General features: G+C 36.5%; 1 protein-coding gene across 11 annotated transcripts in view; it reads right to left on the reverse strand.

Annotated features, from left to right (window-relative positions):
• Positions 1-365: 365 nt before the first annotated feature.
• LOC110449431 (calcium-dependent secretion activator 1-like) overlaps positions 366-13,920 on the reverse strand; it is a 101,271-nt gene continuing 87,716 nt past the window's right edge. For all 11 annotated transcript variants that reach the window (XM_021496301.1, XM_021496298.1, XM_021496300.1 and 8 more), the window contains 6 exons: positions 9,671-9,745; positions 9,140-9,223; positions 8,874-8,981; positions 7,966-8,070; positions 7,239-7,325; positions 366-6,414 (listed from right to left, as the gene is read on the reverse strand). In XM_021496301.1, the coding sequence (XP_021351976.1) occupies positions 6,295-6,414; positions 7,239-7,325; positions 7,966-8,070; positions 8,874-8,981; positions 9,140-9,223; positions 9,671-9,745 (579 nt within the window). In that variant the 3' untranslated portion in view covers positions 366-6,294. The remainder of the gene's footprint in view (positions 6,415-7,238; positions 7,326-7,965; positions 8,071-8,873; positions 8,982-9,139; positions 9,224-9,670; positions 9,746-13,920) is intronic.

Consider the following 13,920-nt stretch of genomic DNA (forward strand, 5'->3'; position numbering starts at 1 on the left):
GAGGGCAAGACATTCAAGAATATCATCCCGAGTGTTGAAGATTTCTCCGTCACAACCTCAAGGTAGGGGACGATTGTTTTTCTCCCATCCTGTTTCACTCACAAATCCGCCGACAAGCGGTGAGTGCATGAAATATAAGCGTTGATCGCATGTTTTTACAGCAAATCCAGAGTTGTCTTCCATGGTCTGTTACTGTTGACGTGCCATCAATGCATTGATTATGTGACGTCATGCTATTGTGATGACTTGGATCGCACCATTCTGCACCAGGCTTTCTCCCTCTAGGGGATGACAAGCTGATCTTTTCCGGCTTAAAAGAGACACACCTATCAGTAACATTAAATAAAGAAAAGAAGGCATATGTTGAAGAGTTAGTTTATTTGTACACATAACTTTGCACCATAACAATGAAAACAGCGAATATTGCACAATTATATGTATATATTATATGTACGATGAATAATTACGATGAATTTGCATAATTTTGTAGTAGTAAACAAAGTCAACCCAGCACTGTTTTCCGTAATTTTCACAATTCTTTTTTCAATTTATTCCCAAAACAAGTCCAATATGAACATCAAAAGTAACATTAGTATCGGAATGTTTCCTCCGGAGTGAATCCTCAACCCTTTCAACCCCAGAGTAGACTCTGCCATGCATTGATATGGACGAGTCCATTGTGGTCTACAGCGATGAAAGGGTGAATGATATCGCAGCTGCTTACAATATGTCGGACCAAATAAAACTTTGGGTGGAAAGTGCAATTTCGGAACCGAAAATCTTGCTTGCTTATATTTCTTGTCTTAATTTATGTACCATACAAACGTTTCACAGATTTCTCTATAACCAACTGCCACATTTGATATTTTATTTAGGCGACGTAATAATAACTAAACAACTAAGAAATTTCAGAAGAGTTTCAAATCATTTGAGATCTTCGGCACATAAACATATATATCTCCCATTTTTCAGAATGATTGTGATCCTGTACAGGTGTACGTTATATTGTGACAACACTGTAACTACTTTGTGCCACACACGTGCTATTCTATTCAGTTACAAGTGCATAAAGAAATAAAATTGTCAACATTTGTTAATTATGTTAATCATGGGGAAATTACGCAATAAATTAATAAAGAATCTAACATTGGGATTAAAATGTAATCTCATATAATCATCAACATGTATTTGGATTTCATTTGTAGAAGTAAAAAATATCAATAAATAAAAATATAATGTGAAACAACCATTAGTAAACAGAAAAAAAATAAAACATGCTGTAACAAGAAATATAAATGCTGCTCGCTATTAATGCCAATTAAAATCTTAAGCAAAAATGTCCAAAAATGCAATATTAGTCAAAATCTGTGTGCAACAACATAACAGAGAATCGAAGCATTGAGAAACCTTTTGTTTGCGTAATTGTTCAATAAATGCACAGGTGTAGTTTCATATGAATGATTTTTTTAATGGAGATGAGAACTTCAATATAGTCATACAGTTATTGAAATTAATTTACAAACATTTGAGGAATGTAACTACATGTATCAACAATTTTGCGCACACTGGCACACAGAGTGTACAGAATTTAGAAGACGAAATTAAGATCACTGCAAGAATTAACCTACAACATAACCCTGTATCTCCCTAAAAGTCACCGTGAAGCTTTCATTCTCCTCAAAAGATCATTCCTCTTGGTCCATACACTTAAATTATACTCTATATTTATATAGTAATACAATTAAAATTATAAAAAAACAGAATAGGCTGAAAGAACGCTCTTTGCCATTTAACGGAATATAACACATTAAATATACAACAAATTATAGCATATTTGTTCAGCAATTCAATATACATGTAAATAAATACTGGCTATAAACAGAATAAACATGTATTTATTTATACAATTAACAAGAGATCCAAAGGACCTGTATTGCTAGCTATGTTTTCTAAATACGATCTAAGTGATCGTAGTAAATATAGAATTTTTTTTAAATGCTTTGATTAAAATTATAAAAAAAAAAGTTAACTCCGACAGACACAGCCATTAGATGAGCTCACATGATTCTTAAATGTCAAGTACATGTTTTTGTTTTATAATAAACGAAAATAAATAAAACATATACCTTATAATAATGGAATGTATTTCTTTCTATGTGTAACACATTTCTTGTAAAGCTATAAGATGAATATAACAATATTCAAATATCAAATTATCTATCGTCAAACAAGTATGTAGGTACCTTGTGAAAATGTGATCAATCTTATATCAATATTATATGAAATGCTCAACGATAGGAGATGAATTCCAGCATTTTGTGTTAGGTACAAGTGTTGTCCTAGTTCATTTCACCTACAAGTTAGTGGGATGTGTTTCACTTTCGTACTATAGCTACATAATGTCTCCTGAAATTCAACTTTGTTTTTCTCTCTCACAGATTTTCCTAAAGAATACCAAAAATCGTGAAAGTTGCATTTCCTACGCATGTTCAATTGTTTATGAAAAAAGATAAATGAATAGAAAAATCTTTACATTTAAATGTATATTTTCCTACCATCTCTATCAGAGGGTTTTCTTTCATTTACATCAAAAGCAAAATGTCAGTTTATATAAACATGTACAACACAACTTTTCCTATCAGAACATTTTTATTCTTTAAAAAGATCATGAAAAATTAAAACCAGATCTATTCAATTTTGGACAGATTTTATACAAAGATCACAATATACTGGATACGCAACTCAAATCTGAAACCTGCACACAACTAATCAACAGCGTTGCTATAGGTCTGCAGTTCTCACTAATCAGCCTTTGTTCTAGGATCACACCAGCCAATCTTTTAATCTGACAATCCAGCTGATCACCAGTTAATTGGAAAAAAATCCTGGAAAGTGGTTGATCAGCAGATCCACTGCAATGTAGCATATCATATATCACATACTTCTATTTGTGCATCAGTGTGTGGAATGTCTGTCGGCCAGCATGCAACCAGGAATGACAAAATTACATTATAAATACAGGAATGAGGTTGTAAACAATATGCCCTTCCTTTTACAACCTGTTGTTTCTATTACAGTAACAAAGAGAATATAGAAACTGTTGGAAGAATTACCAGGTATGTCTACTACGTAAGGAAAGACGATCATTATACTTAGTACAGAAACTGCCGTCTTGTCTAGCTCGGCTGATTTCACTGTGTGAACCAGATGCGGCTAGTAATGACTGTGTTTTGTAAATACTTACATAAAGAAATAGCATCTAGACTACCAGTAACATAATTAGACACTGTATCATGCAACTTCTTCTTCATTGGATGTACTCCAGCATAAAATGGAACACAAGATTTCACTGGTCTTGCTGCGAAATTGGCTACCAGGGTTGTTGCGGTTTTTTACACCCAGAAAAAATACTTCTCAAGAGAGTGGCTGCCCGAGAGAATGGTGTAGACTTTATCTGTCTACAACTATATACAGCAGCCCTTGCCCTGGGTGTATCCTAGCCCACACAGATTCTAACTTTCCGGTTGACTAAGAATGGATTTGTTGGCAGAGAATTCATATCATAATAATACATGTCATTGATATCAACACATTTAAATTACGGTATAACATTTTCATGTAAAACATAAACTTGTTCTCAGAGAACTCATTCTACAAAGCTCAAATACCATTCACGAAGTGTAAATCATCGCTTGATGTAACTCCATGGCCAAATTTCTACAGTGAAAGTGACTAAACCTCAAACACTCTACCACAAAAATGACAAAACGTCATGATCACAAAGTCTACTCTACTGTTAATACAGCCCCTCACACTCAATTACTTATCTCATAGAGGAAATTCATTCCAATCTGACATCCAGGTTCGTCCAAAATAAATCAGAAGATCCGTTTTGTGGTTATTTTTTTATTCTCTAGCTAGTGCAAAAGAATCTCATGATTTTTTTTTTTTTAAAGAATTTCATCATCATATGTATTTTGGTCCTTCTGATTATATGATCATGAAATATAGCAATATAATATTTATTCTCTCAAAATTTTCCAGTATGTATATTCACACATTTAAAACTCTATTTCATGTCACATTGGATTGAAACTTCGACTTGAGTGTAAGTATCGAGATAGTGGAGACTGCCTGCTAGTTTATGTACATAATGTATCTGTAAGTCGACTCAATGCTATGTTATCTACACACACCCAGTAATACATATTTACACGTGCAGGGCCGATGACAACATGGGAGATGAACTATTAATGTACATTACTTCACACATACATTATTTCACATGATATTATTTTAGAATAAATTTGCAATAACCATTGAATACGATTTCAGGTGTCACATGAACAATTGTTTTTACGTAACGGAAGACATACACGCTAAGTGAAATGCAAATTTATGTCCTCGCAAGCATTTATGGAAAGATAATGAAATCAAGCGTGTGTGAGAAACTTGTAATTCAATACACATCAGAATTTACTGGCTGATTAATTTGCCTCTACTGATAAATGTATGATGAAGCATGAAAAGGTTAGGACCAGTATCAGTAGAAGTATTATAACAAATACTCCGAGATCCATTCTAGAAGACAGGAATAAATGCATGTCTAATATCAAGTTATAATCCATTTTTAAAAGAGAGAGAGAGATTAAAAAAAATCCTTTATAGATGTAACATTTATAGAATAATATGATTTTAACATGGTTAACTCCAGTCTCTCAAGACATTGAATGAACTCTCATAGAATAATACCATTTTATCATTCTAAACATTTGTCTGACTTTGATCTTTCAAGACATCTGCTGAACTCTCATAGAATGATACCAATCTATAATTCGAAACATTTGTCATTTTGATCTCTCCAGACTTTGCTCAACTTGATTCAATATCACACATGTAAGAGACAGGACTCGTAGTCTTTAGATCACTAACATCACCGAGTCTACCTCAAGGAAACAGATTTTTGAGAACTACCTACATAAGTATAATTATAGACTTCTATACAGGTTTATGTAACTATTATCATAAAAATCCTTTTATAATTTCTTATAGAAAACAATTCGACAATGTAAAAACAACTGTATGTAAGCAGAAACAACTTCACAAATCTATATTTTGCTCAAAAGTAAAGCCCTGCAGAGAAGCAGTATTTGATATCAGTGATAAAATTCAATTGAACTACGCACACATACATAACTACAGATAATGGCAAGTTTTACTTTATCTGAGATTCCAATACAGGGTCATTTCCTGTCGACCTTTAGACATTTCTTCCTCACAAACAAAACGTTTTGTTCCCTTATTGCCGTATTTATGGATAACTGGGAATACAGTTTGTTCTTCAACACTTCAACTTCTGGTTACTTCAACAGAGCAATGTGGATGAAACAGGTTCATCATCTCATGGAGCCTATTGAATGTTTACTTCGCAGAGATGAACTGGAGATATCTCTAGTTATTTGTACTACAGTGTATATATGTAAACAGCCAGGGGAGATAACAACATGGCTTCAGTAATACCTCAACACACTGTGATCATTATTATTATATATCTGTACAGCTCAGCCTTACCGGTATTTAGTCTGTCCTGTATATCATTACCTCAACCATCTGAACATTTCATATCCTGACCCTTCCCAAACTGTGACCTCTTTCTGATCTCTAAATAACCTATTTCTGACTTTTGACACCTTCCCGAATTGCGACACTTATTTGAACTGTGACCTATTTCGGACCTGTAAGTTCTTTCTGACCTGTGACCTCTTTCTGACCTATGATCCTTCTTTGACGACACATGTATTAAAAACCTCTCTGACTGTGACTGTATCTAACAAACCACACCAAGCCCTAGCTAGTAAGTATAGCTGTTGCCTAACATTACTGTTATACATGACAAGCCTACTTGATAACATTTTTGAGAGGATCCACACCCCATTTTTTATGCAATGCCTATTTTAGTGAATATCATCTTAACTAGACCTCATCTCTTTTGCATAGCAATGCCGGTTGTTAACAATGACCAGCCATATTCTGCTGATTAGACTACACCCATTTTACAAAGACGCTCAACTGACCACACCCCTTATGGGGCAATGCCTCTTTCACATAGACACACCTATTTGATCAGATACCCTTATTAGTTACTACTGTTTTAACAGACACACCAACTTGATCACACTCTATGTTCTCACCTAGTAGTCAGACTCCTCCCCACTTGACCACACCCCCTACGTTCTCATCTATCGTCTAGTAGTCAGACTCCTCCCCACTTGACCACACCCCCTACATTCTCGTCTAGTAGTCAGACTCCTCCTCACTTGCGTTGCTAGCGTTACTGCTGCCTGCCCCGCCCCCTAGGAAGCGAGCGGTACGACTGTTTTCTGGCTGAGTGACGGACTGAGTGGCTTCCTCCACCTGTAAAATACAAAGAAAATTACAGTCAACAAGTACTAAGCAACAATTAACATTCTGGGATTTTCTCCAAATTGTCATCTTTTTTAACTTCCATTATGAAGGTGAATTTACCTTGCTACAAGAAATTCACAATGCGATGGTTAACATTAAGTTAACCTATGGTTGTCTACAAAATGTTTGTAAATCATTCAAACTTGTTTCTATGGAAATGGAGATAAACATTAAGTCAAGGCAAAGCCAATGAAGCAGAAAATGTAGGTCACTGTGACCATTATCTGCGGTAATATTGTTGTGTTTCTTAAGATTTATCTACCTATGAATTTACATGGCTGTTACATTTCTAATATCAAAGTTATGGAGCTCAATGAAAATCCAACCAAGATGTTGTACAGACAGATGGACAGGTGGACGTGTGTTTGATTAGTTTAAAATGCACAAAAAAGTAAAAATGTGAAGGCCTCCAGTTTTGTGTCAGTGTTAAATTAGCCAAACAATAATAGTCCGATCTTTTACACTGCTACTTTTTATCATCAGTCTTTGAACTAGATATTACGATAATTTCTTAAATAAATATCTCGAAATTTACTTGGTGAATTTACCTGTAACCTACTACACACGGTCTGGTAAGTCTTGGTAATCAATGTATGATATTAATACACCTGTTTATTTACCTGTAATCTACTACACACTGTCTGGTACATAATACACCTGTATATTTACCTGTAATCTACTACACACTGTCTGGTACATAATACACCTGTATATAACTTACCTGTAATCTACTACACACTGTCTGGTACATAATACACCTGTATATAACTTACCTGTAATCTACTACACACGGTCTGGTAAATCTTGGTATTCAGAGTGCTTTCTGGTACACATTGTAACTCAAAGTCAGAAAAACATTTCTGTAAAAAAAGAAAAAGAAACAATCATGTTATTCCATCGGTACAGTGTCAGTGACGGAGTATACCAGTGTCAGTGACGAAGTATACCAGTGTCAATGACGGAGTATACCAGTGTCAGTGACGAAGTATACCAGTGTCAGTGACGAAGTATACCGGTGTCAGTGACGGAATATACCGGTGTCAGTGACGGAGTATACCGGTGTCAGTGACGGAGTATACCAGTGTCAGTGACGGAGTATACCAGTGTCAGTGACGGAGTATACCAGTGTCAGTGACGGAGTATACCGGTGTCAGTGACAGAGTATACCAGTGTCAGTGACAGAGTATACCGGTGTCAGTGATGGAGTATACCAGTGTCAGTGACGGAGTATACCGGTGTCAGTGACGGAGTATACCAGTGTCAGTGATGGAGTATACCAGTGTCAGTGACAGAGTATACCAGTGTCAGTGACGGAGTATACCAGTGTCAGTGACGGAGTATACCAATGTTCTTCAACAGTTAAGGACAGAGCATAACTACATTCCTGTGCCAAATGAACCTATCAAAATATTGTTATCATTATATTTGTATACACGAGATGTATTACGCGACAACCATATTACGCAGTATCATTGAGCCACGTATCAGTCAATGTCCTACCCTATTGATGGTCATCACACAGGTCAGCTGGTACACATGGAGGGAGAGGTCAAGCCGGTCAGTCAGCCAATCACAGATCATCTTCATCTGACCCGTATACCATTGCTGTGGAGAAAACAATCATAATCATCATTAAACTTGTTAAAATATAGATTCCTAATTATCATTACCATAGAAAGACGTACAGACATCGTAAAAGTTTTTCTTACAGTACACCACCTTAGTTCTATGCAGTGTTATTGTCACGTTATGTGGTAATGTAGCCAAGGGTTGATATAGGTTGCTATAGATTGAGGGTTGATATAGATTGACAGTTGATATGGGTTAAGGGTTGATATGCGTTGAGGGTTGATATGGGTTGAGAGTTGATATGGGTTGAGGGCCAATATAGGTTGACTGCTGATATAGATTGACTGTCGATATATGTCTATGGTTGATATAGATCGAGGGTTGATATAGGTTGACAGGTGATATAGATTGTGGGTTGATATAGATTGACAGGTGATATAGATTGAGGGTTGATATAGATTGACAGGTGATATGGGTTAAGGGTTGATATGCGTTGAGGGTTGATATGGGTTGAGAGTTGATATGGGTTGAGGGCCAATATAGGTTGACTGCTGATATAGATCGAGGGTCGATATATGTCTATGGTCGATATAGACTGAGGGTTGAAATGGGTTGACGGGTTATATAGATTGAGAGTTTATGAGGGTTGATATGGGTCGAGGGCCGATATATGTCTACGGTTGATATAGACCGATAGTTGATATGGGTCTACATCCTGTTGTCATTTAATATTCAGATTATGTCACCAAGATACTGTCACTCAATTCTTCGCAAAATCCTGAGGCGATCACCAAATCTAAACCTTGTTGAACAGTTTATGGAGTTGTATAATGTGTTACCTCAAAAATTGACAGGGTGAACAGTTCATCAGCGATCTTTTGTCGAAGCTGTTCAAGATTGGCCCTCATGAAGTCTACATAGGACTTCCCTAATTCATTCACCGGTTTCTGAAAAGGAGATAAAAATAAGCATTGACTGACCATTAAATATATATATACATTGTATAAAGAAAGAACGGTACTGTGTGCAAATTAATTCAAAAGCAAATATAATTCAAAATTCTTCAAATTTTAAAAGTGACAAGTTCTATTAATTGCCGACTTACCGTGAGAGACAGAATGGAAGAGAAAAACGTGCCCTCATCGTATCTCGCCAACTTAGCAAACACTGACTCCATCACCTGTAGAAACTGTTAAATCAACAGCGTTAGACTGTGTGTATACCACCATGAAACTTCTACAAATGTAACACTGGGCAGTGAAATCCTCTCTTGCCAAATACAATCATGGCTAATTTCAGAGATGCTGAGCAAAATTTAATTTTCTGTTGTTATGTAAATTGGTGATCAAATCAATATATGTACAATCAAGGAAACAGATACATATATATAACAGTTGAACTATGTATCTTACAACTACCTTAAATTTATGTTTTAATACATTTATAATTTAAAAAAAAAAAAACTAAAAAAGGATGTCTTTATATATTCCTTCCTAAAAAAATCAATTTATATGTTATTTCTATCATGTAATGTCTTACTTATTTTTTCAATGTTGAAAATTCAATAAAGGTGTATTTTTGAGATCTTTATTAATATTGTAATGAATCTAGAAAAAAAGAGAGAATAATGTCAAACCTTTTCAATGAGACATTTAACCATCTGCATTTGTACACGGTCCAGAAACTCTTCAATCTTGGTGTGGTACTGGTGCTACAAGGAAAGTCAGGAATGTCAAGATTTGATAACAATTCTCAATTTTGATTTCAAGGTGTGACACTGATCTGCTTCCCAGGTCCTGTCGAGGTACAGAGTACGGCCACAGTACACTGAATGATTTATTTAGATCAAAATAACTTTCAAAATATTACGATTGTTAATGAATATAATATAAGATGTAACCGCTGCCTGATGGATACATATATACATTTTGCTATGCAGCTGTACAATGTCATTCTAAATGGTATATTGGTAGATTACAAAGTGCATTCATACAACCCTTTCACCACTGTAGACCATAATGGACTCATCCATATCAATGCATGGCAGGGTCTACTAAAGTTACATAGGGGTGAAAGGGTTAAGTATTAACTTTTGAGATACCAAAAGTTATCAATGAAACCTATATTTAAAGTTTGCCGTGTCTGGGCCAGTGGTCACGTGACATTTCAGGGACATCATTTCTTGACGAAGAAACTGCTGTCCTTTTTGACATAATGCTTCATTTATACACAAAAGACTCTAAGCAATGTATATGTTTCTAGATATTTATTTTCATTATACTATGATTTATCCTACCTATATTTGGGTTAAGGGGCTATCTCAGCTGTGTCATATAGTCGACGTGTCACCTACAAGTCATTTGAGGGGCGCGTGTCCTCAATGACGCCTCGTTGCGCGCGAGATAGCTTGTGACACGTTTACTTCATATGACTAATTTATTCACCTTCATACATGCTGTCCTGCTAGCTCCACAGCTTGGTGGTACGGATCCTTAGCGTATGAGCATGTATGAAGGGAAGTAACTAGGAAGACTAAAAACTCACTTTCATAACATGCTGTCCTGGCTGTGTAACAGCTTGGTTGGACGGTGCCGTCCTGGCTGTGTGACAGCTTGGGGGACGGTGTATGAGCATGTATGACGTATGAAAGGAGTATATTATATATTTATATCTTGGGGGTATTACGTAATGTTATGTAAAATATGCATCACAATGAAGTAAAAACCTCATGTAGATGCCTTAGCACAAGAATACAAACAAGTTCCGAATTTCAGTCCAGGAATGTTGGAAGCGAGCTACCCAACCCTAACTCCCAGTGGAAGGGGGTGGTATGATTTCCAATGCTTGACCAACTGGCAGTGTTTTCTCACTTGGACTAGTGCCAATTTTTGAAGTTGGGACAGAACATCGCCCTGAGTACAGGGCGCTAAAGCGTGAAATAGACCCAGGCACCATCTGAGAAGGATTGTGGCGGGGACGGCGGCGATTTATCAAACATTATACGTCTTAACACTCTGCTGCTGTTCCTAAGAATGACCAGCAATGTACCTAATAACCCTTCCTTCCGTTGGGAATATCAAATTACCATTACCTAATTTGGATGACTGACCAGTCACGTGACTAGTCTGATACAGTCTCTGAGAATGACCAGTCATCCCTCTATTCCTCCAGTTACTCTGGGCATATCAATTTACATTACCTAAACAGGTCCATTGCCTAGTCATCTCAGTTGACCCCTACAAACTCAAAATGGTTCAACCCATGATGAAACCCTCGAAGGTGGAATGACCCTTACACCAGGGGTCAATGTTTAGTTAGTCTACCCGAGTCTCTGTGTACAAACAACACTTATATCCATAAGTTTCAATCTGATTGCTGCAGGAGTAGGAAACACCTGTTCAGGGAACTTGTTTATACATTTCTTTCTGGCCCTCAGAACCATAGAACAAGTGTCCATGTTTACCTTGCCCTCAGGACTATTAAATAATTAAGTGTCCCAACTTAAGTCTAAATTTCAATAGTTGATACACTTTAAAATATTCATCCATGAAATCTATCAAAATTAAGTCAAATATACATCACATATTGATATGGCACTGAAAAATTGAATGACATTTATATTTGGACTTAAGACTCCATTCTCCTAATTCTTGGGCCTGGACATCGGTTAACATATATAGTGGTCAACAGGCTCAATACCAACCTGGCATCATCACTGCAAACTAGAAAATCTATGGAAATACATATATTCGAATTCAGGATATCTTATTGTTTCCAAAAGAAAGGGATCAGACAACAGGCATAGTCTACATTAGTCTTCTCCCGTTCCGGTTACATGTACATATTGAACACAGGGGTTAGGATGGACAGGTGATAGAGATTGACCATATAAGAGTATGAGTAACTTCGGGAATAGCGAGTCGAATTGTTGAAATACATATATGCAATAAAAGGGGATAATTTCTGAAAAGTGGATACCAACATTAACATTGAGATTTTCATTGTACAGTTTTAAAATATGTAAATAAAACTACCAACTTAAAATGTACGGGAAACATAAAAAGAAACAACATTACAGGTGTAACCTATGTAACCTTGTACCCCATGTGTACTAGGTTCACTACACTAACACATCATCTATCACGTGCCTAACATTGTCATTATAACATAAGTACATGTCAGTATACATGTTGTATATGTGTGTGCGTGTGATTGGTTGAAAGGGGAGAGCAGTATGAACGGAATGCCCGGGCAGACCAGAGTTCCTGTCACGTCCTCACCCAACTCTCTCCAGCCATTTCTCTCCAGGGTTCAGAGGGGTCGTCACCCATCCATATCAGCCCTGGTAACTCTGGCAAGTGATGTTTGCATTGTCATTGTCCATTTGTAATTACCGTCTTATAATATACTCTCGTCTTTGTATTAATCATGTTGATGTATGTAAGTTCCGGTCAATGTGTTGTCAAATGTATTAATTGTATCTGTTTGTGACCATTACAGGTTTTTTCCTACAGGAATTAACACATTATCCAAACAACCAAGCCCATCTTGTTATGCTTTGAAGACAAGAGGTCTACACAGATAAATGTTTTTCAAGTCAAACACTTTAGTTCAGGTCTCTCCACCATACTGTTCACGTACATGTACAAGTAATTTAGGACCTGTCTTGCCATAACAAATTCAAATTTGGACAGAAATTCCCAAATGTATCCCACTTGGTGTTATTGCTGCCTGACGGAAATGGTTACCATAGAAACCACAACCTTATGTCATGAAACAACTTGTTTCAAATGTATCATTAACCAAAATGAATCACTCAGAACAATAAAGATAATGTAAAATTTTCTTAGATGCTTTGAATGTTAAACTAGACATTTGAACACAACATGCTGCTACTGATTACATTCACCCTATCACCCCTAGGTAACTTGAATCGACTCTCCCATACATTCAACTGGATGAGTCCATTATGGTCTACAGTGGTGAAAGGGAAAAATTGATTTCTTCCTTCACAGCAAAGATTCCTAAGCTAAAAAGCTGTGTAAGGATTTTGATGTTCTGATGAATTTGCCCTAGTACAGGTGTTGAGAAGTGATTCACAGCCAACAATTTCCAGTATACGGTAAAGTTCACACACAAAGAATTAGACCTCCACCAAACACTTCAGTTAATATGTTATAGTATGTATAGTTGGTAAGAAGTCACTGTATTAATGCTGGTTTTGGTTGAGAGAGAAACGGAACCAGATAAGACAAATGTTGGGTGTGCAGAATTAAAGAGCACAGGAGATTGAGATTCGTGTCCACCAAACAGGGGTAACATAAACTGGGACAAGCTTTTAACTGCTGTAATGTCACAGCCATATACTATTTAAAAATATACAGAGGCTGTTTATATGGAAACCTGAAGTAACACTGGGTGGTTGGGTGGCGAAGTGGATAGAGCACTCACTTGCCTTTCAACAAAATGGCTGGGGTTTGCTTCCCCGATCGGACGTGAAAAATGGGATCACCTGGCCAACCACGTGTGTTTTCTCTGGGTACTCTGGTTTCCACCCACATTAAGACCCCCTGCTTGCTACCACCCGGGCCAACAAGAGTGATTAATATAAGTTGAGGGAACTTGTTTCACAATTGTTGTAAAATAGATAAAGTCTACTTAACTAATGACAAACAAACCAGGGGTAAAACTTTGTTTTTACGACGGAATCACATCACTCTTACACATTATAAACAACACAGAACAACATCAAAGGTCTAGAAGCATCTATTAGCTTGGGGGTTATTCCCATGTATTACACTACTGAGGACACAGAACAGTATCAAAGGTCTAAAAGCATCTATTAGCTTGGGTGTTATTCCCATGTATTACACTACTGAGGACACA

The sequence above is a fragment of the Mizuhopecten yessoensis genome, unplaced genomic scaffold, assembly GCF_002113885.1.
Source record: "Mizuhopecten yessoensis strain PY_sf001 unplaced genomic scaffold, ASM211388v2 scaffold4611, whole genome shotgun sequence".
In the NCBI taxonomy this organism is placed as follows: Eukaryota; Metazoa; Mollusca; class Bivalvia; order Pectinida; family Pectinidae; genus Mizuhopecten; species Mizuhopecten yessoensis.